Below are 24244 nucleotides of genomic sequence, written 5' to 3' on the forward strand. Positions count from 1 at the left end.
GGCCCCCCCCCCCCCCCCAGCACAGCAGCATCACTCGTGTGCGTGATGTGAGCGGATGTCAAGTTGATGTTGCTAGGTACTTAGCGGTAGCCAGTGTTAACTTTATCTCTGCGTATTGTTGAAGCGTCTGAAAATGTCCAGTCTTCCTTGTCTGTGTAGCGGCAACACACAGCATCATCTTCCAGAAACAGCGTTGCTAAATGATACTGAGTCAAATTCATGTATGGGCGCCCTCTGTCCGCGGTATCCTTGTTGTTGGGAGTGGTTGTAGTCAGCAGTGAAGGACCACACGTGAACTGTTTGTACGGCACGCATCTAGCTAGAAATATAGCTTAACTCCTAGCTGATGTTCGCACTCTGTGAGAAGTAACGTTAACGTTAGTGCCGCGTGTGCGCTGTTTACATTCGCTACATTGCAGGTAATGCTAGTAACTGTCAACACAGTTGTAAGCTGCATTCATTATTCAGTTTGTGAACCGCCGCTGTCTGCTCCTTGTGATGCGGTCCCTGTTTGGAGGACTGATCTCCGTCACTTACAGATGTAAACAACGTGACGTCGCCTTGTATATCCGGCACGTGGCTCGGTTAACCTTCTTAATATGGTCGCAGAAAGAACTGCTTGGTAGAACAGAGCAGGCAATCTGGATGACTGAGCGGTGTTAACTGCCTGCTTGTTTCTAAATCTCTTACGTTGTTTGTTACCAACGGGGAAATGTCATTGACTCTGGTTTATGAATGGCTGGCTCAGTCGTTTACAAATCAATAGTATCTATAAATGTAATATAATAAACATTTTTGGAAAGATAGTGTGGTGCCAGTTTGGTAAAAGCCCTCCTATCACTACCTGCAGGTTTGCAACATTTTTATATAAAGAGTTTAGGGTTACCAGCCACTTGGGTGAGATAATTAAGTTAATTTGTCTTTGCTGCTTGATTCCCTACTTCCAAGTCCAGACTGCTGAGGCAGACCAGGGCACTGTGTCCAAAAAAATCAGCCAAATTGCTGTTTTCTAAACTCAGTCCAAATGAAGAACAGACAAAGCTTTCCTTTCTTTTTGTATGCTTTTTGAACAGTGACGGGCTTGTGACACTATGTGCTAAACTTCTTAAAATGACAGCTCACTGGTGGGTCTAGGGGATTTTTGTTTAGTGGTCAGCTGTTTGGAATTGTTTCTAAACACACAGTTCACATGACTTTGCTTGTTGAATGTGTTCTGTGCACTCATGACCCCTCCCTCTGCTGTCCTTGTTGCAGATCTCTATGCCAGCAATTATGACAATGTTAGCAGACCATGCAGCACAGCAGCTGCTGGACTTCAACCAGAAACTGGATATCAACCTGCTGGATAATGTGGTGAACTGTCTATATCATGGGGTGGGACCACAGGTACGTTGTGAAGCATATACAAATGGTTTATAAGCCATCTGACACAAAGTACATTGTGTGTGTGTGTGTGTGTGTGTGTGATGTATGATTAAATGGAAAAATGTTTTGTTTTGACCAGCAGTGTTTTACTATGCCACCAGTCCTCTTTAACCCACATCTTCATCTCCTGTTCTACCTGTAAAATAAATGTTGCTTTGAGTTACAGATTTTAGATCTTTAACCAAATTCACAAGACTGTAACAGCACAGCCAAGTCTAGAAATTACTGTTCTGCTTTCTAAAATGCATGCGCAAGTCTCTTCATGGCAACTTTGTGTTAAATCCTAAGTGTCATTCATGTTTGTATTACAGCAAAGAATGGCACAGGAAGTGTTGACACACTTAAAAGAGCACCCGGATGCCTGGACAAGAGTGGACACCATCCTTGAGTTCTCCCAGAACATGAACACCAAAGTAAGCTAGCTCCAGTCCAGAAAACATTGGTGGAAAGACACTTGCTTGTGCTTTGAGGAAGTATATGCCATCACAAGTCTACAGTGGTTCTTTAAATTAGTTAGAAATATGGGCATGTCTGCATGGCCAGGCCTCAGTTGTATGTGCAGGCTGTTACTGTAACTGATTAAGATTTGGTGCATCAGATTTGCATGGGATGCTGAAGTTCATTTAAAAAAAGAACCATAAACACAGTAAGTTTCTCAGATAAAGAGCAGTGTTGAGCAGGCGGTGGGCAATCCGACAATTTTAGATCATGATCTAATGCATCCACCTTTTCAGAGGACTCATAGAGATTGCTGTATTTAATATTATCTTTCATCTGTTTCCAAACTTGAATCATCATTTTGAAACCTGTGTAGTGTATTTAATGCAGCAATGTGTTTTGATGGTGCAAATTCATAGGCTTTTTCAAGTCTGGCTGTAGTCTACAGGGCATTTCAAAATTAAGAAAAATCGTGGATTATGATTGTGATTAAATACATTCTGATATCATTTTTTGGCCATTTCGCCCACCCCTACAATTACAACATTTAGTTTAAGTGAACTCACCCTTCCAGCACATCATCAAGGTCAGCAACACCATGTAACCCACTTGTTCTTGTCTTTAGATCCATTTAGGGATTCTTTTATTATATTAACAAAACTAAATTGACTAGTGATATTAAACATAATCAACCCTAATCCAAAAGTCTGATGACTATAAATGAAAATGAATTTAAGTAGTGAGTATGAAATAAAATGCAATGCACCAATGACTTCCTCAAAGTACACAACGTGACATTTGCCTTTTTTATTTTTTTATTTTTTTATTTTTTTTGCTTGCCTGTAAGATTGCTTTTAACACTGACATTCATTACTAATGTCTAAGTTGATGTATGAACAGTACTTTTTCTAGTTTTTGTAATTTGCCAAAAAATAGGAGCATTAGAGGAAAAGAGGGAACAAAAGGTAAACACCTCTTGAATTCTGCATTTATCTTGCTTCATTAGTTTAAAAAGTGCATCTTTTTCAAGCACTTTGAACATTTGGCTTTTTCTTAGTAACTACAGTAATTATAATTTGAAAAAATGTAATGAATTCAAGCTGTGACTATTTGATATTAATCTCAATGTTCCATTATGTTTATGGCTTGTAATAGGAAGAAAAGGGGTGTGTCATCCTGTGCATCATGACACAGCTAGGCTTTGACGGCAGGCCTCCACAAGGTCTACCCTTTTTAAATTCCCTTTGACTGAATTCTGTTCATCCGTTTCTATTGCATCTGTTTCATTGGACAGAGGGAGGGTGCAGGCTGCAGTCAGTAGGATCCATTGTAGAGAGACAGAAAATCTATTGATGACTTAATTTCACCTGTAGGGATCATGGCTCTTTTCCCACCTCACCCGTCTTTCCTTTAACAGTGCACCTTCCTTCCTCTTTTCCCCTCTGTTCCCCTCAGTTCTTCAGCCAGGGCCCTTTAATAATTTGCTTTTGCCAGCTAAAGGGCTACAAAGCATTTGTTAGCTTTACTGCTGATAATTTCTCTCTTCGTACCTCTTGTGGTGGTTTGTGCAAAGTGTGGCAGTTAAAGGTGAATCAAAACATGCCAGAAAGGTTTGCAAAAAAGTGACACCTGTCAATGGTGTACAGACCGTGTGCCTGTAAGAAGATTTCACCTTTAATCTTCCAGCATTCGTTGTCTTAAGCACACTGTTAATCCTGCTTTAATAACATCCTACACTACACATCATTCATTATTTTTTAGAAATGCAGTACTCTTAAATTGATGATCCCTACAGTTGAAACAGTCAGTTGAAATAACACTTGTAGGGATGCACTGAAAGTTCGACCACCAAAATTAATCGGCAGAAAATAGCAAAATAAGCACTTTTGGTGTTCGGCCTAATACGTCAAAAGACCGAATCAATTTTACTGAACAATTACTTTGACACGTCGGCAGTGTGGAAGCATTTCAAAGTGTCTGAAAAAGACGCAGAAGTCAATCTAAATTGTCTCCTAGCACATCCGGACCATCTGTGGCTGACTTCTTAGAAAAGGCAACAAACGGTCTGACCCGCTTCAAGTGTTTCTGTCACTTGTTTCTGAGAAGGCGATTAAGCTAACCGCACCTAAATTTGGAGTGCGCATATTCTGGCCTTTATGGTAAATCCACTGAAACAGACCAGAGCGAGCTGACAGGCAGGTTAGCGCCTTTATCCGGTCAGTTTGTCTCTTTACAAAGACAAGTGTTGCAGTATGAGAGTCCTACCTGAAGAGAGGCTGTGAAGTCTTCATGTTACGCCGAGAACCACATACAACATTATTTATCAAATTGGGTCGGACTTGATGAATTTAGCGCGAGGAGGACACACATGTGACAACATCCGGTTTTCAAAATAAGGTGTCTATACAGCATGGAATTATAATAATTGGATTATATTTACAGAAAGTATAAAACATATTTCATGTGTCCTTTAAAAGTAAATGGACACAATGTAATTTACTTTACCAGACCCTCTCAGGCCTCGGACCCACCCACCATAGTCTCTCCAAATCCTGTGGGAAACACTGAGTAAAAAGCACATTTTGACTATTTAATTTATGCAATAGTAAAAAAGGGCAAAATAAATGGGGGAAAAAATGTGAAACTACTTTTTCGGTATTCGGCAAAAGTTTTCATTATATTCTGTTTCGGCTTCGGACGAGAATTTTCATTTCGGTGCATCCCTAAACACTAGATCAAAACTAATAAATAAAATGTGTTTTTTCATGCTTCACTATTAAGCAATCAGAAATGAATCCAGGGCATAACCTGTGGTTGGTCTTGCTGTTCCTTATGACACACCAGTTATAGGGATCTGATTTAGGCTTACTTTTACGCTTGAGCCATAATCTACATTTTAGTGTTGGGCAAATTGACTCGCATGGCTTAGGGTTGGGTATCGATGAGATTTTCTTGGTTTGAATATCGATTCTGGTTTTTCCTGCCATTCTGTTTGAGTAATAAAAGAAACCCGATAAACAAAGAAACCACCTTTTTATTTTCAACATATCTTAGGCTGCTCACTATTAATTAATGGGGCATTTTAAATGATCTTATATTAGTTTTACACCTTTATTTAGATATTGTAGTTGATTCCGGGGCTTTAGAATTAAAACTGGAGACGGGATTCGGTGTTCAGACCAAAAACTCCAGAAGCACTTTAAAATTAAAGGGCATGCGATCCAGATGGTCCAGTTTGAATAACATATCCATGCGTATGAAGGCTTGTCAGACTGCACAGTGCTGATCACGTCTGCAACCGTTTAATTTTTCGTAGTGATGATCTTTAGAAAAAAAGCATTCATATTACATCATATTCTGTTTGGCAACAGAAGTACAGCCAGGTTCAACTTTTTTGTGAGCGTCCCTACGTTTTTTGCTAAAGCCCTCTGCTGCATCAACAAAGTGGTTCCATTAAAGTGAATAAGGTGATGCATTTTCTTTGGTCAGGTCAGACTGCAGCTTCATACCTATGCTGAAGTAATTGCTTCATCGTGATTCTAGGGGTGTGCGATATAGACAAAATTCATATCTGTTTTCTGGGATTTTGTTAAACGATAATTCGACAATATTTTCATCCTTCAAAAATGTTTTTGTAAAAGTCTAATATTAGTTACTTAAAACTGAAGCATTAAAGTAAAAACTATATAAAAACACAGAAACCACCAGTGCATATATTACTGACATCAAGCAAACCATTTCATCTGTCAATATAGCCGTGAGTTCTGTCATAGCTGTTTTAATTGCATTGAATCTTTCATCATCATTGTAGCGGTGTTTGAACCGGAGTTTGTTTTTGTGCTGGTACCTTGGCTGGTTTAGATCTGTCGTGGACGGGTGACTCCTGAAGCTTTTCATATTCTTGATATTCTGTGCAGGGGTTAGTTTGTGGTCTTGAATGGCAACAGATTTTCGACATAGTTTGCAGATTAATGCCTTTTTAGGCAACATCCATCTTTCAAAGCCAAACCACCTCCTTGTGAGTGAGGCTGATGGACGTCTAGAGGTTCAATCTAACAACACAGATTGCGAGGCTGGTGGTGTCCTGCATGCATGACGCAATGAATGCACGGACAAGGAGTTTTTGATAGCTTTTTGCAAAGTGAGTGAATAGTGGATAATGTTTGCTCACACATCATTTAAAAAAAACAACAATTAAGATACTAACTCAACATATCGCACACCCCTACTACCATGTTGACCCGCTGACGCAACCAGTGAGGTCCACAGAAGCACAGTAGGTTAAAACTTCGCTTTCAGGAGCCGTTCAGCGAAACCTGATAGCATGTTTCCTAACAAATTCACACGTCTTACATAGTGCCATCAGCTCCAATTCAAAAACCAGCTCTCGATGCCCAACCCTACATATAGTGTCTGTAGCCTCGGTAAAAGAACATTTAACATAGACCTTGTTATGTCTTCTACACCATTAGACTCACCCTCGGAGCAATCAGAGCCAAAGCTGGTTAATGGATTGTTGTATTTTTCTGCTGTCTTTTGCTGTCTGGTGTGATGCTGGGAGAAACAGCAGGACTTCTGCAGTGTTTCCAGCTTAATGCTGATTATAGAGATTTAAAAAACAAACAAAGTGAATGTTCTGCATACTACAAAATCTGCATGAAAGATGTGGTTCAGTCCAATCCAATTTAGAAATGCAAGTTATTACAGGCTGATCCACTTCATTCTGTTTTTGGTTCGTATTACACAATGCTTGTTGTTGAGTTTCATCCTAATAACTTTATCCTAATGCCACTCCCTCCTTGCATGTTACAGTACTATGCTCTTCAGATTCTGGAAACGGTTATCAAAACAAGATGGAAAATTCTTCCCAGGAATCAGTGTGAAGGTAAAACTTCATTTTGTGGTACAATTCACTAAATGTTTGAATTCTGTCAGTGTTAGTGCCATTTTAAGTGTTGTGACGTGCGGTTGCCAAGTTGAGGAGTGTTCCCCCACTAAGCATGCTGGTTTGTTTTCTGCTCGACTGGCTTGCACTGGCTGCTGCAAGCCAGACTGGTTTCTGCACTTTAGCAGTTGTTTTTAGAGAGAAAACAACCAAAACACCCTAGCACTGATTTTTAAAGGCATCTTTAAAGAAGTAGAGAAACTTTAGTTAAAGTTATTACTGGGTTTGTTTACATTGCTTAAACATGTTAAAGCCCCATGTGTAGAATTTTGTATGACCGTATCTTTCAAAGTATTCTGATGTCATATGTTTTTGTTTGTTGGAAAATATGACATTCCCAGTATTCATCGTCTTGTACCTGCAGGGGAATCAGAGACAGGTTGTTGGCATTGTTTAATCCCTGCCCCTATGTCTTTTTTTTTTTTATCTACTGCTGCCAGAAATGTTCAAATCTTACACATAGAAGCTTTAAAGAGATGTCTGGAAAAATAGGATTCTAGATTTTCATGAACAATTATCATGGAAATTATGGGGAGTTGTTTACCAGTTAAATTCTACCTTTTTAAAGATGTGATCATGGGTAGAACCATCAAAGGCTACCATGTATTGCTATCAGGACAGTAATTTGATATGGCTATAACACTTAATTTATATAATATTTTCCTGTGTTCGTATTTTTTAAAACTAAATTTATTTTTCTGTGTTAGCATCTAGACAGTTTTGATTTAGATTTTTCTAAGAATCTGAAAATCAGAGTGGGATGAAAATTGTTTTATAAATACTTTGGTTTGAGCAAAAAGCAATGATTATGAGCTACTTAATCGTGTGAAAATTAGTTGATTCTGCCTCCCTCCATTCTTCTATAATTTTGCTCAAAATTAATTTTTTTTCATTGACCTAAGACTTCCCTACTTCTGACCGTAGATGCCTGAATTTTGTTCAAGTGGCAAACCCAGTGCAGGTCGACCGGCAAGTATGTCTTTTCCCCCTTGTGTCAGAGTATTACCTTGTTTTCGGCTCCGCTCACTACACTTCAGCACATAATTTTCAGATTTGAGTACAGATACAGTTTAGAAACAAATGCGAGGGAGCTGAAAACACATTTTTGAAGATGCTCTGCTCACATTGACTGTCTTGACTGTCTATAAAAACACCTGGGGAAATGTAACTTCCACTGAACTGACCAAAACGTTTGCCCTATAGAAGTTCAGTGGCAGCTGCAGCCCACATCCATGTGTTTACCAACTGGCTTTGCAAGAGTATGTCAATGGAGGACCACATTTTTTTCAAAGTACAAATGTACTGGGATAGGATTGGCAGATTCAGCTAGTTATGAGCCAGCAGACTGTGTTAGGGATACTGAGTAACGTGCTCCAGGCAACTCGCCATGTCAGCATGTGTTTCGATTTACATACTGTATTGGTGCATGCTAACAGTGTTCTTGTGACATCTTTGTGTTTGCTAGGTATAAAAAAGTATGTTGTTGGTCTCATTATCAAGACTTCATCAGATGCATCAAATGTGGAGGTGAGTAAACTTTGAATTTAAATTCAACCTGAATAACATTTTTGGGATAATGCTATGGGTGCATAGTGTAGCACTTGTACTTAATATACCATGGAAGTTGAAAAAACTATGCCAACGACAGAGCTGCATTTAACTAAAAATATTGTGATGAAATGTTTGGTTAATATTTAAGCTCTGTTCCAAAGATGGATCAACATAAAAAATACATTTTAGACAAACAACTCTTATTCTTCATAGTATCTGTTAATTTAAATGAATTGGACAAACCTTTTAAAGCTAACGACAGCGACTTACACCTTAAATGTTAATTTACCTCGTTCTGTTGGCATTTGGCACTGACAGCCACATTTGCAAATCAGAGTGAATTTTATTTGTTTGTTTCATTGGAGCAGCAGGTAAACTGTCAGTTCTCCTAGCCAATCTCAGGACAGCCATGAGTAATGCTGGTAACCATAGTGCTGTGTCATCCAGACCAAAGATGGTGATTTCAGCTGCTTTTGAACGTGTTTTCAGCCAACTTGACCACTCAAGCAACCAGTGGGGAGTTGTTAAGACTGTTTATAACCTACACTGACGGCAACGTTTTATGCCTTTCTTCTGGAGAACGCAGCATTTGGCTCTCTCCTGTACTAAATTTAAATGTTAAAACTGTTGAGAATCAACTCCAATGAAAAAACTGTAACTGTGTTTTAAAATGGATCACTTCTTTACATTTGTTGTTGCTAATTAGCAGCCCACTTGAAAACATCCGTCACCACATAAGACAGACCAAACAGAGACTAATGTGATGACTAGTACTCTGCTCGTTAATGAAAACTGCCACAAAGACTACATAAATTGGTTGGTAGACTAAAATGAATTTACCTTGAAAACTAAAGTTTAATCATAAATGAGCTATGCTGTTGAACGTTATGAGGCAAAAACATTTGCTTTTAATTAGAGGTTCGCTGTGGTTAAGGGTCAGGTCTGGTGCCGCAGTGCTGTAGCCTGCTAAATCAAACCACTGTCTATCTCTAACTGATACACCACCACTTGGCTGTTAGTACTTGATAACTAACCTCATGCCGAGAAAGAAGCTTTCCAGACATGTTTCTGGTGTTTGCAACTCTGCAAACCTTACACAACAAACCCAAATGGACAAACATTTTCAAGATTATTTAGACTATTGAACCAACCAAGTTGAATAGGCTGTAAACAGTAATTGGATTTGAAGTGCGCTTTCATGTTCAGGTACAATGATTCTATAAATGGTCTGTTATCCAATGAGTTGCCAGTCTGGAATAATAATTTCATTCATCTTAAAAAGGCAGAATTTGCTACCCTGTGACAGAGTGTGTTATACAGTGCAATTTAATCTTAACTGAAGGCTGTCATTTTAGGATATACATTTTTATGTTTTTAAGTTTATTTTTAAATGTATTTAACTAGTCCTAAATTGTCTTTAACAAACACATATGTCTTTACTCACTTATGATAAAATGTACTGTTGTGGATCTGATTCTTATTCTAACATGAAATGTCAAAATTGGATGATTGATTTTTAATTACATTGTTGTCCTTTTAAAGTCACAACCCATAGTTATCTCTCTATTATATTTGTGACCTCTAACCATTCATTTAGATCTTTTTGTTGTATTACATTAGAAAATGTTTTGCCATGTCCCAAATGAAATGTTATGTATAACGTAATGAAATGACAGAAGTCTTCTGAAACAGAGACGGTATGACTTACACTCATCTATCCCTTGTTTATTTTTACTTTTTAGAAAGAAAAGGTGTACATTGGAAAGCTGAACATGATCCTTGTTCAGGTAAGCTTTCAATACTAATGACAAGTCAAAGAATCTTGAACCATTTTCTAAAGTCGTTTTTAGAACCATGTTTAAGGTCTTTGTAAAGCTCCGATCCTCTGTTGCTGCTTAACCTTTAGGCTACATAAAAGTGTGTGTGTGTGTGTGTGTGTGTGTGTGTGTGTGTGTGTGTGTGTGTGTGTGTGTGTGTGTGTGTGTGTGTGTGTGTTTAAAAAAATAAATCAATCAGAAACTTTGCTTGTACACAGGGCCTCAGCATGTGTGTTCTTACAAGCCTGACAGTGTTGTATGTGGTGTGTTTGTTTCATCTCGGGAAACTAGTAATTGAGACTTGATGAACAGCAAACTTTTAAAGGGAATATTTGGCGCCTTTATGTGGACGTCCCGTCAGTGTTGATAATAAATGTCATTAGTGAGCTGCGACGACAGTGCCAACGTGTACCAGAATGCATTGCAAGTGGGCTTCTGACGTTTTTGTTGTTGTTGTTTTCAAACGGCAACTAGCACATCCCCTAGCTACCCTGAGGCGGAGACTAGAAATCCAACCTGAAGTAGCCTGTAGTTCTTCCATGCCTCGAACTACTTTAATGTCAAATGACGGCACAGGATACAGGAAGAACTGCTTGGCAAACTCAGTCAATATAGCATGTACTCAGGCATTTATTACCTAAATAAACTGCATTTACTATCGCTGATTGGACAACTACTTAAAAGGTGCCAAATTTTCCCTTTAATGCAAACGTATGTATTAGTTAGCACTGACCAATATGGCTTCAGGGCCCATTACACATGAATTGTGAGTTACAGTGTGGAGTTATTTTTTCTTTTCTTTTTTTGTATGGAAGCCCATGTGCAAGTTTTTTTTCCCTAGATCAGTATTGTCTATAGGGCCATGATTATAACCCATCATTTTAGATACCCCAGCTGTTTGCTCATTGTGCTCTGTTGAAACACTGGAATGTTTTTGTAACCCCACAGCGTTGCATGTGAGTGAATTGTGGAGAGGCACAAAGAAGTGGCAGCAAAGAGTTTCAATAAAGTTATCCTCATTGACAGCGAGAGAGAGTACGCCGGAGCAGGAAACTCCATTATAGCCAGCTCCTTACAGCCTACTCTTTGCCAAGGACAAGTGGAAGCCACTGACGAGAACTCAGGCACTTATTGATACAGAATATAATATACAGAACAGTATCTGTCATCCTGCTGGAAACTGAAATTGTTTTGTAAAATACAACATGGCTCACTGTCTGCTGCTGGGAAATCCTGAGTCAAAGTGGTCGGTTAGTTTCTCACATGCTAACTTGTCATTGTGGTTACTGAGTGTTTAGGCAGATGAGTAAAATGTAGGTGAGGTAGATTAATTATAGTAAACAGACAAAGCCCTCCATCTTAGGAGACGGGTAGTAAAACTATAAACTACAAGCACTCAAACAGAACTTGGTTCATTCAAACAGTAATTTAATGTTAAAGTCATTGCTTGGTGTATATTACAGATATATGGTTTTTCTGTAGCTACAGTGAAGAGTTCCACACAGAGCAAACCAGTGATTTTAGTATTTTCACCATATTCACTACCTCTAATTGTGACAGTGAATGACAGTTCAGCACTTCTGTATGTGAAACACAGCACTATACAATTCATATAAAAGAAGAGATGCACCCGTGCATACAATGTGGGTTTGGGCGTCTTACTGCTGCCTCAGTGCTCCCCTCCCCTTTTGTAGTGATACTTTTTAACCTGAAGATGTCACTCTTAATTAGTCTATCTGACTTCTAAAACTGTACTTAAGTTCCTTATTAAAACAGCATATTAATTCTAGTTGAATGTCTCATGCAAAGTAGACTATGTTTCTAAATTGTCTCCGTGTCCTCATGATTGGAAAGAGGATCAGTCGTGTTGACGAGTGAAAGTTGCAGGACAATCCGTGTATTTGTTTGTATGGAAACTAGGATAAACGATTTCTAGTCAATATTGATGTAGCAGCTGTTTAACCTGCAAATAGGTCAACAACAATGGCAACATAAGTACAGAACAGCATATTGTATAACATTTTATATAATAGTCTATATATTAGACTATTATATAAAATTATATATGTATATTATATAATAGTCTTAGTGATAATTGTACCCTACTACCCCCTGAATCCTGTAGAAGTGGGCTGTTCACTGCCCTGTGCTGCCCAGCACAGGGCACTACTGTGAGTCCTTGAGATGTATTGTATGTCAGAAAGGCCTTGAGACTGATTAATTAGACTATAGTGACGGATTGGTGTCCCATGTTCTGAATTTTACTCCTGAATGGAAAACAAATTGACTGTGTGTGTGTGTGTGTGTGTGTGTGTGTGTGTGTGTGTGTGTGTGTGTGTGTGAGATGTATATTCGCATGAGGGAGACAGAGACTGGCTCGCTGGCTACATGGGTGACTTTGCATTAATGCCAGTGAGAGTGAGTCACTGCCTGCGTCAGCTGAGCTAACATTGTTTTGGCCTTCAGGGACGGTAGAGCTCTAGATTCCACACACGTCCTGAGGATGCTGTGTTTAAAATGTTTGTGTACATGTATGTTGTATTTGTAGTAGTGTGGGGCTTGCTTGTATCATGTAACTTCATAAGCACATGTTGACAATTCTAATTGTTTTACTACTGTGTAATCATAGTAAAACAGTCTCCTGCAAAGTAAAAACCGGGGCACATGCTTGACTTGAGATTTAAAGGAGCAGTCGTTATTTTTAGCAGGAGTCACAGATTCAACCCCTCAATTTTTCATTTTCAGATCACATGTTCTTCCCAGTGGAAAATGTCACTTTGTGTCTCTGTGTCTGTAGATCCTGAAGCAGGAGTGGCCCAAGCACTGGCCCACCTTCATCAGTGACATTGTGGGGGCAAGTCGTACCAGCGAAAGCCTTTGTCAAAACAACATGGTCATTCTCAAGCTGCTCAGTGAGGAGGTCTTTGACTTCTCCAGTGGCCAGATGACCCAGGTCAAGGCCAAGCACCTTAAAGACAGGTCAGCATGCTGCATCTGCATAATCCTCTGGAAGCACAGTCATGTTAATTGTAGCAGCTATCCAGGAATTTAGTTTTGATAGAATTGCTGGAAAAACCTACACTGGGGTCTGTGTATCTCTAAGCTTACAGAGTGAGTGTTTCAAAGTCAAGAGATAGATTCTGTGTGGGATTTCACATTACAGTCAAGATTCCTTAATATTTAACTTAGTTACAGCATTTAAAAGCATTTGTCTGTCACTGATCCTACAAAGTTTTCGCAAAATTAATGTCCACATTATTCCAGCACTTTCAGAGCATCATAAAATATGATCTCCGTGTGTTGGTATTGGAAAATATTGCAGCATTAATCCAGTGATGGCTGTGATCTGTATCGAACAGACTTCTGACAAACTGCCTTTCCTGTGCACTGGACGGCTGCCTCTTGTTGATGACACTTTTATTACCACTAAACTACAAGTATTGTGCAGTTCATTTGCAATTTTAATGTTACCTTAATTACAGGCAGTTGTACACTCTTTTGGGCACGGTCTGCACATACAGAACAATTAAAGCCCATTAATATAAATCTAACTTTTTCTGTTTGGTGCACTGAATCTTTGATGTAAACAGTTTGTGGCAGGATGTCAAAAACTGATGAGCTTTATTTCCCTCATATCCATGCATAATTGTCACTTGTCAAGCACAATTGACTGTAGTCAATATATCATTACATCATCCTATTGGCCAGGTTTAGCAACAGTTTATTTAGCCATTTCCTTACTGATGTTCGCTGAGATGCTTATGGGGGTCAAAGTTGCTGATATTATGAAAGTCGCATGTTTCGCTGAAACATTCTCAAACCTGAATAAATCCACCAAACCACATAATTTGATTAATGGTTTTACACACTGTTGTGTTAGCCTCTTGTGTGTCACATAAGCTTTTATAGGTGCAGCTGTAAATTTCAAACTTCGGTTCATAAGTCAAGAAGACATTTTTCCATGCTTTGATATAGAAGTTTAGGATTTTTAGGAGTGGCTGGAGGGAGGCCTGAAGGGAGAGGGGTTTCGATTCTTTCAAAATCTAGCTGTCTCTTGCAGGTTTCTCCCACTTTACCTGGCTTAGTTTTAAACCTTTTATATGTGTCCATAATGTTTGTTCTTTTCTTACAGCATGTGCAATGAATTCTCGCAGATATTCCAGCTTTGCCAGTTTGTTATGGTATGAAAATCCTCATCTCTTACTTTTTAGCATTGATGTACAATCTTTTATAATCCGTTACCAACCAGCGTTTGTCCTTCAGCTTTTTGTCATCTTATTGGTTGCGCCTTAGGAAAATTCCCAGAATGCCCCTCTGGTCCACGCCACTCTGGAGACCCTCCTACGTTTTCTCAACTGGATTCCTCTGGGATACATCTTTGAAACTAAACTGATCAGCACATTGGTGTATAAGGTGTGTACAACAGATGCACACAATGTCACGTAACAAGTTGATACACATCCAAGTCATTAACCAATATTGTCTTTTAACATCTCTTTCAACTGTTTTCAGTTCTTGAATGTGCCCATGTTTCGCAATGTGACGCTGAAGTGCCTCACAGAGATTGCTGGTGTGAGTGTCAGCCAGTATGAGGAACAGTTTGTCACACTCTTCACTCTGACCATGTGTCAACTCAAACAGGTGTGTTAAAATGTCAGAAAAGACAAAGCTCAGATCCCCATGCCTTGTTATAAAGATGCTAAGTAGGGTTTCACTTCTGTTAGATGCTGCCTCTGAACACCAACATAAGACTGGCCTACTCCAACGGGAAAGATGATGAGCAGAACTTCATCCAGAACCTCAGTCTGTTCCTCTGTACTTTCCTTAAAGAGCACGGGCAACTCATTGAGAAGCGGCTCAACCTCAGAGAGACATTAATGGAGGTAAGAGAGAACACTGTCCACGGGGATATTTGCTTGTCTAAGCTGGCTACACAGGATAAAAGTTGTGACAGAAAAGGTGTTCATGTAGGTAACTGCATCAATATTTAATTGTTCCCTTGGTCCTCCTTCAGGCCCTCCATTACATGCTTCTGGTGTCAGAAGTGGAGGAGACTGAGATCTTTAAAATTTGTCTGGAGTATTGGAACCACTTGGCTGCTGAGCTCTACAGAGAGAGTCCCTTCTCAACATCCACGTCCCCTCTGCTCTCCGGCAACCAGCACTTTGACGTGCCACCACGCAGGCAGCTCTATCTGCCTGTGCTCTCCAAGGTACCTCACACAGCCAATTACGTTTAACTTCATTGCTTAGTTAAACAATTAACACACCCATAGCCTTGCATTGTCCCTTGTTTCAACTTGATGACATCTCCACACAGACTTATGTAATATGATGCAATATGATGAATGAATGCATTGTTGGGATGTCAACAACATGGCCATAAGCTGAAAAACTCACCATCAAATATTTAGAATTTGCACTGTTGTAGTTGAATTTATTAATGCAACTGTTTCTTTTAAGACACATTTCTTACTGACGAGTTAGAGCCGGCACAGCAGTTTAGTGTTTAGAGGTGCAGAACTGTTTTAGTTGATGGAACCTGCAGAGTCTTAGTTTGGAGTCATACTAGAATCAGTTGGCACGGGTCAAGCAACAGGTGGCTGCTAAACTGCTGCCAAGAGTTTGTAGTTGCTGCAAATCAGCAGCTAGTAAAGCAAAACTACAACAGACTCTGTGTGTGTGTGTGTGTGTGTGTGTGTGTGTGCGCATTAACAACAAACACCTCATTGTATAGCATTTAAACATTTATTCCCACATGGGTTACACGCTGTGCGCTTATGTGTATGCGCACACAAGTGTGAGAGCAGTGAGGCTGCTTTTCAATGTGTGTACGCACTGACAGGTGTTTATCTCTTGTGACAGGTGCGTCTGCTGATGGTAAGTCGGATGGCCAAGCCGGAGGAGGTACTGGTGGTGGAGAATGACCAGGGAGAGGTGGTCAGAGAGTTCATGAAGGACACAGATTCCATCAACCTCTACAAGAACATGAGGGAAACCCTTGGTATGACTTAGTAAATCACTTTAATTATCCATAGTCTACATTTTCTTGGCTGTGTGTGTGTGTGTGTGTGTGTATGTATGTGTATATATATATATATATATATATATATATATATATATATATATATATAAAAAATAATATAAAATGAGAGAGAGAGAGATTTCAGATTCTACAACAGCTTATAGTTGCAATGGAGAAACGTCAACATATCCACATGCTCAGCACTTAGGCTTGCCCTACGTTTTGAGGCAATGTTCCCAGCAGCAGTTTCATTTTTTGTTGTTGTCTGTAACTATTTGGCAGATGTGACATACAAACAAGGTCTCGCAAAGACTGCAATACAATATTTGTTCCTCCATCACGTCCCGGTGTATACAGTGTACAGAGTATGCTGAAATTATTGTTGCGTGGCTACATAAAAGTTTAAGCATATGTGATGAATTGCCGCAGTTGGTCTGACTGGCGCGTGAGAGAGACAAGGGCGTGTGTGTGTGTGTGAAGGGGTTCTTTTTTTATGGGCTATACTCTCTTGCAATTGAACGTGAATACGTTTACTACTTAAAAAACATCAAAGCTAGACATCATATCTAGTCAAACCGCATCATGACATCGCTACAAATACAGTATGGGATTAAAATCAGAGAACATCAATGTATAGGCTTAGGCTACGTTACCTTGTTTCAGCGACGCTTGGTGAAACAGCATGTAGTGGATGTTTTCGGTTCAGATGCTGAATCATCAAAGTCGTACTGTTGTGGTATGCCAGGTATACTTTGCAGTAGACACATTGCACCTTGTTCTCTTCCTTTTTAAATATAAAATGATCCCAAACTTTAGACATTCTCTGCCGTTTATGGACATTACTCTCCGCCATCGCGCCAAATAAATTCAAATGTATCATGCGCTATGGTGTGCTTCCTGAACAACGGTCCGTGTGAAACAATCAGATCCCTGCGTGCGGGTATAGTGCGCGTCATAGGAATTTAACGAGGATTCGAGGCAGAATTTTTCCCTCGAGGATTTTTTGTAATCGAGTAACTCGATGAATCGTTTCAGCCCTACTTAGGACCCATTTTGTTTTCCTTGTATCTGCTTCCCCTTGGACATATTATCCATAAACATGGCATTTCTTTTCATATTTATGCTGATGACACACAAATATACTTGCCCGTCAGATCCACAGACCCTGGAATGCTGAGTTCACTTAACAGCTGCCTTTGTGAAGTTAAAAAATGGATGTCAAATAATTTCCTCCAGCTGAACTCAGACAAAACAGAAATCCTGGTCATCGGGTCCCAGCAGATCAAATACTGCCATCTGCTGGTTCCCTAGTAAATCACATTAAGCCTGTTGCAAAGAACCTTGGTGTTTGGTTTGATAGTAATTTAAATTTCGAGCAGCACACCACAAAGCTTGTTCAATCATGTTTTTATCAACTTAGAAATATAGCAAAAATTTGATCTATGTTAACTTTTAAGGACACCGAGACCATTTTACACGCCTTCATCTCATCACGCCTGGATTATTGCAACAGCCTTTTCACCTGTTTAACCCAAAAATCTATTGATGGACTCCAGACTGTCCAGAACTCAGCTGCCAGGCTTTTAACCAGAACAAAGAAATATGACCACATTACTCCTATTTAGCTTCATTACACTGGCTCCCAGTATGTTTTAGAATTGAATTTAAAATTCTATTAATCACTTTTAAAGCTCTTCAGGGCCTCTCGCCTTGTTATATTTCTGACCCTTGTGGTGGGAAAACTGTGTTTGAATAAACAGCTCAGGCAAACACTCGTCTTTCTGTGAATTTTATTCAAGTCTTCTGCAGAAGGAACTCACGGGGACACAAACAAATCAGAGAGTATCATCTGAGTGAGCTCCAGTGTTATCTTAGTCTCAGGGTTGGAGTACTATCTCATCAAAGGAACATGGTGTCTTTCAGTGTTCCCTAGGGGACACTCAATCTGGATCTATAGAAAGACACCCATGTCCAAGGTACATGTGGTGAACCACTTAAAGTCCTGACCCCTCTGGACATATGCTAAAGCATCACACACATTTACCTTCCATTGACCCCGTACCCAAGAGGCTGGAGGCCCCTAATGAGATTAGTTGCATGGCAGTGTTTTAATGATGGTTCTCAGTAAATTCCCATTACACCTTATAGTTCCATACGCACAACGAGTCCTATACTGTTATTGGCCAGCTACGTATTCGAAACGTGGCTTAGTGAAGGGTCAATTGGTCAGCTGTGTAGCGGTAAGAGAGAAGGTGGGGTTTGAACTTCTCTCAGCTGAAAAGCTGAGGTCAACTCTGTAAATGAGAGACTGAACATGTGACAAGTTAAACCATATAAAAATCTTTCCTGTTATCTCTTTGGCAGCCGGCTTTTCACTCCACCTTCCAATCTAGATGTTCACAACAGAAACCTTTTGATTACAGATGAGTTCAGACAGCATGTCATAAACTAGGCCTAGTTGTTTATGGTTTAATGTTGTTAAAGTGTCATTTGTTCTATTAATAAATCTTTGGCTCATTTATATATCTTTGTGAAGTTTAAATAAGATTTTTCGCATTAATTTTATCATGTCCATTTTAATGAGGGATTTTTGATTAAAGTCTGACAATTTCCTCACAAAGACCACACATTTAAGTTTGTGATACATGGAAGTTTAACCCTAACCCTCCTCACAATGAAAACCTAATAGTTACCTACTGTAGCTAGCCCCCAGTAGCCTGTAGGGAGTGACCAGATGCAGCTTCTGTTAGTAGCCAGGAAGGCTAAGTGACTGTCCGAAAGAGACAGGGCTCTAAGCAGGGGGCATCGTTAGGCCTGGCGATATCGGGCTATAGCCCTGGATGTCTTTTTAAAAAGTCCCACACAAAATTAAAATACAAAAATTCCGTCATTATTAAGCTCAGGTCAGTGAAGAGGGCTGTTTAGCTAGCTAAAGTTAGGTAGTGTAGCTACTCTAGCTCGCCTGCACTCACTGTGGTATTAATCTAAAACATTGGCTAAGCATAGATGGACAGTGGGACCTTATTAGTATACCTTTGTATAATCCAATTGGTGAGAAGACCTAATTAGCTTAAAGGAGACCTATTATGCTTTTCCACATTTTATGACTTATCTACAGTGTTATAATGTTGGATGTTCATGTTAAACATGGCTTCAAAAAATGAGGTTAAAATATTTTTAAAAGAAATCACTGTGGGCAAAAACCTCCAGTTTTCCTCCTGTTCTGAACGCTGACACCAGGAGCCAGACGGAGCCGCTGTTCCATATATGGGCATGTGTTCTCATAGCAACGGCCCAGCAACAGCTCTCCCTGTCGGTAACATGCTTCAGGTCTTGGCCAATCAGAAGACAGTGGGCTTTGAGAGGGGGGGCTTAAAGAGACAGGAGCATCTACAGCTTGTTCCAGACAGAGGCTGAAATGAAGGCCTACATGAAGAGCCACAATAAAGCCTAAAGTCCACTGACTCCGGAGCTAATCACGGCCATTATAGTCAGTGCTTTTAAGTCAACCAGCTGCGGCCGCAGCGCGTCCTTGAAGTGTCCCAGATAGCGGCTCTCCGCTCCGCAGAGAATAGGTAGCAGGTCTATTTTTACCGCTAGCCGCATCGAGCAGATCGAACCAGGCAGTAAGTCAGACACGGAATGGCAGAGAGAATCCGGTCAACTTTCAAAATAAAACACCCTGCGGAGACTTCCGATTGTAAAACAATAAACATTATTAAAACAGACACAAAAGGAAATTATTTAACTACGTGTCCTGCTTAATCATAGTAGAAGCACAAAATGCAAACACTGGTTACCAACATGTCAGCAAAGTCAGGCAAAACGCTCTTATTTTGAAATGCTCGTTGTGGGAAATGCAGCCTGAAGTTGACTCATCGAAACGCGGTCACATAGAGCTGGTAGCATAGGAGAAGGTAGCAGAAGCACATTAAGGACAAATTAATAAGTCAATAATGTGGGGCAGGCTGCACGCTCCGCTGCTGAAACGCTTCTGAGATGCTTCCAGTGGATTTAGACGCCGGGATGTGGAAGGATCAATAATGTGGCGCAGCCGTAATGTTCTGTAGCCAGAGTCAGTGGAATCGCGGAGCAAGCATAGAGTAGACTTTGAATCAAGTGAAGCTGCCATACAGGAGTCACAGAACTACAATATAGGGCTGGAAAAGCTGTATGATAGGTCTCCTTTAATTTAAAGAATGTGTACAAAGCATAAGGAAATGCATCCGATTTGGCAATTGAAACAACACATTACATACAGGCATGCCGTTCTGATAATTGATTGTGCAACATACTCATGCTGCACACAGTAAAAGGGATGAAGCTCAGCTAAAAGCTCATGATAACCATTTTTACCTAAACTAAACAAGTCAAACCGCAAGCAACTGGAGTATTAGCAAAACACATTCTCTGTCTTAACACAGTGCATGCCAGGAGTCAGCGCTTGTGATGGCACTCATCTATCCATACTATCCACACAGACGACCCCTCAAATGACTGAGATTCCAGCAGTATAACTCATATCTGTACGACTCAGAACTTGTGGAATAAACCATTGGAGAATAAACACAAATGTACATTTACAACTATGAATTGTGTCTGACTTGCCTTTTTTTGTAGGTCTGGTTGTGTTAAAGCACTAGTAGTTACTGTGATATCTGGGCACCATCTTGGAATAATTTAAACTGTGTAGCATTCATTTCCATAACATGGGGTGTGGGGAAAACACACCTTTGTCTTCGTCTTTATTGTGATATTGTGTTATTATCTGAAGGATCTCTGTTACAGTGGTGATATTACCTCTGAAATTTTGATTTTTATACTTAGTACTAGTAGTTGTAATATTAATACTACATTTATTCAAAAGCCCATCACATTTAATATAGAAAATTGAAATGGAAGGTTTAAAAGACACCCTGCACACACACCCTGTGTGGTAGCAAGAATCGTTTCACGTGAATACTATACTCACTAAAATAAGAGTGCTGCCAGCCACCAGGTTCCCTGAACACATCGTAAAATGTCACATTTACCTTCCATTGACCCCGTACTCGATAAACCAGAGGCCCTCAGTGAGCAACGTTAATTAAATGACTGTTTGGAGATGGTACTCATGGAATTCCCATTACATCAGTCAGACACATAGCATAACAAGTACAAAATAAATATAGGACAGTAAAACTAAAATGCAGTAAAATTAGTGATTAGTAAAATATGTGTAGAAGATAAAAAAACAATATGTGAATAAGTAAAGCATATAGAGCAAATGAGTTGTGAGTTTTGTTGTGGGTAGTGTTACAACCTGGCTCATGTGGGAAAATGAAGTAACATAGGACCAGATGGATTTGGTAAAAGAGTTATTTATTGTTGGGTAAGAGTTTGAGACGATGTTTAACAGAATAATAATAATACAAATAAATAAATTACAATGGAATATAAAATGTTACAAATTTGGCAAACAAGTTACTTATTTTATTTTTAACAAAACACACTCCCAGTTATTACTGATTATTGAACCAAACGAACAGGCAGACTGGGCCAGGTAGGCGGTGGGCCGAGGCCGCGTATCTGCTTTAGTTTTAGAAAATAATGATCCCTATCGAGGGAAAACCCAGATTGATTAAAGTTGTGAAGAATGTTTTATTCTTAATCAGAATCTGTTTGTTGCCACTCGAAATGCTCACGCAATTCACTAAATCATACTTTAAAAATCGTTAAATTTACCACCAATCACGGCAGCCTACAATAGCAGACGAACCAATAGCACGCTTGCATACTGATGAAGCGATGTCGTTAACCAATCAGATTTAGCTTTATTGAGCTGTTGACACAATGAAGAACGGCATGGAAGCAGCGACGCTCGGCCGTAGATAGTATGCAGTGAAAGCTGCGAGGGTAAATATTAATGTTGTTGGAAAATGCTCTTAAGCAACTTGTTTTAAGACATAACTGTGGTGTTCGAACTTACAGCGGCCTTACGTTAAAGGTAGCGTTAGCTAACGCTGCGCTTGCTAGCTAGCATCATGCACCCATCGGTTGAATGTGGCCTGCACCTGTTTCTCATTAGCTAGTTTTGTCTAACTAATTAATTGCCTTATATCGGGTAGTTTTTCTTTTATTATTATTTCGGCTGCATGGCGCATTTGTATTTTTATTTATGTTTGCAAGTGATGTGTTAAAGAAGTCAGTGGTGTGTGTGACCGTAACGTTACAGCCCGTGTCTTTGCTGGAGTTTCTCACCATCTTGTATCTGTTTCTAACTCTAGCACTAAATAACAAGCAGAAGACAGATTCAGGCTTCAGCTTGTTTTGAGGCTGCTCATCCTCACGATCCCACATCATCAACAAGTGATCGGGTTAGTGACACCACAGTTATTATATGTCAAAGACACTTACCCATACTCTATAATATTAAGTTTGGAGGGGCAGTGCTTTTTAGGGATGGGGATCGAGACCCGGTTCTAAAAGGACCCGGTTCCAAACTTTCTCAAAACCTGAAAATCAATTAGGTACGGGGCGGAGCTTATCGATACTGCTATCGAGACTAGCGGGTCCTATAATGTAACGTTATGCCTCAAGAGTCAAATCAGATTTTATTTTTCAGATTTAACTTGAAACGCGATGAATAAGAAAGCTAATGTTTTTTATTGAGGGCACCGAAACGCGATATCAAACCAGCCCGGTGTAGGTTTATGATCGGGCTGCAGCTTCGGCTCCTACATGAACGAACACACACACAGCGCCCTGCAGAGAGAGAGACGCAGACTCCGCTCATTACTGTAAGTACTTGAAATAAAACCTTTGTGAGTAAAAAGACAACACACCTGTCTGTAAGGTATCTCTGTCCTCAGTCTCTCTCATCCTGTATGTTTTATACAAGCACAGCAAACCTTAGCTTGGCGTTAGCCGGATGTTCAGGTGAAGCTAAATAGAAAGCTGTCTGTCTGGAGAACAGACTGGTCTGTAATTTTAAAATCTGGCACATTGTTGTAAACTCTGGCCGCTCCTACCAGGTAAACTTACCCTGGAGGCTGTTACCAGCAGAGAGGAGGAAGATGCTGACATAGTTTTTCATTCTTTCTAAACATCAATCAGTATTGTGATGTCAGATATTAACTTTAAATAGTGACTTTGCTGCTGTAAAAATTAATGTTGCTGCTCTAGAAACATTTAGTTACAGTTAACATATTCATTAAAAAACAACCAGGCAGCTAATAAGCACACATCAATATTAGTTTATTTATAGCAATAATATATCGCACATTGAATATTTCCTCTCACCGTGCAGGCCTACCTCATGCCTGTTGGGTCTTACTAAATAATAGTAAAGTATCGATAGTGGTATTATCAATAAAGACTTGGATCATTAAGCAGCCTCAATAGTGGTATCAGTATCAATAAAAATTAAAGCTGCAAGCAGCGTTGGGTGGGCCCTCACACGTGTAACGCGTCGGGGCGTGAGGCGGCCGCGTTGCATATTCTGGAGCTCTGCCAATGCGGCTGTGAATTTGCTACGTAGTTCGGACGCCGCATGAAGATGTTATATGTCACTTACTGTGTCCCCTATGTGGTGCTACATAGCACTTGGCGCTATGAATATAAGTTCATTTTGGTGAGTAGATGTGTTCAGGGCGTGACCCTCATCAAATGTGTGAAATTTGGTAGAGACATGAGCATGTACACTGAAGAACAACTTCCTGTGTCATGGCAAAGAGTTGATCTTTCACGGTACGCCACGGACACGCCCATTGACGAAAACTCACAGATAGCACAACTTTTCATCTTCAATGCCTTTAGAAGGCACAGCAGAAATTTGAGGTCGGTCGGACTAAATCCCTAGGAGGAGTTCGTTAAAGTACGAAGTGTGTAAATCATCCAAAATTTGACGTAAAATTCAAAATGGCCGACTTCCTGTTGGTTTTAGGGCATCGCTCCAAGAGGCTTTTTTGTGCGTCTGGACAAGATACACGTACCACAGAAAATTTGTGCACGTAGGTGAAACGTGCGGCGGGGGCTGCTTTGTTAAAAGTCACTTCCTGTTGCC

General features: G+C 39.9%; 1 protein-coding gene across 1 annotated transcript in view; it reads left to right on the forward strand.

Moving 5' to 3' along the window:
* LOC123984475 (exportin-1-like) overlaps positions 1-24244 on the forward strand; it is a 177520-nt gene that overhangs the window by 777 nt on the left and 152499 nt on the right. Inside the window, exons 2-13 of the mRNA XM_046071388.1 lie at positions 1255-1386; positions 1737-1838; positions 6676-6748; positions 8274-8335; positions 10102-10146; positions 12974-13155; positions 14309-14357; positions 14470-14589; positions 14689-14817; positions 14901-15059; positions 15191-15388; positions 16041-16179. Coding sequence (XP_045927344.1) covers positions 1261-1386; positions 1737-1838; positions 6676-6748; positions 8274-8335; positions 10102-10146; positions 12974-13155; positions 14309-14357; positions 14470-14589; positions 14689-14817; positions 14901-15059; positions 15191-15388; positions 16041-16179 — 1384 coding nt within the window. The 5' untranslated portion in view covers positions 1255-1260. The remainder of the gene's footprint in view (positions 1-1254; positions 1387-1736; positions 1839-6675; positions 6749-8273; positions 8336-10101; positions 10147-12973; positions 13156-14308; positions 14358-14469; positions 14590-14688; positions 14818-14900; positions 15060-15190; positions 15389-16040; positions 16180-24244) is intronic.

This window comes from Micropterus dolomieu, linkage group LG15 (assembly GCF_021292245.1).
Source record: "Micropterus dolomieu isolate WLL.071019.BEF.003 ecotype Adirondacks linkage group LG15, ASM2129224v1, whole genome shotgun sequence".
Taxonomy (NCBI): Eukaryota; Metazoa; Chordata; class Actinopteri; order Centrarchiformes; family Centrarchidae; genus Micropterus; species Micropterus dolomieu.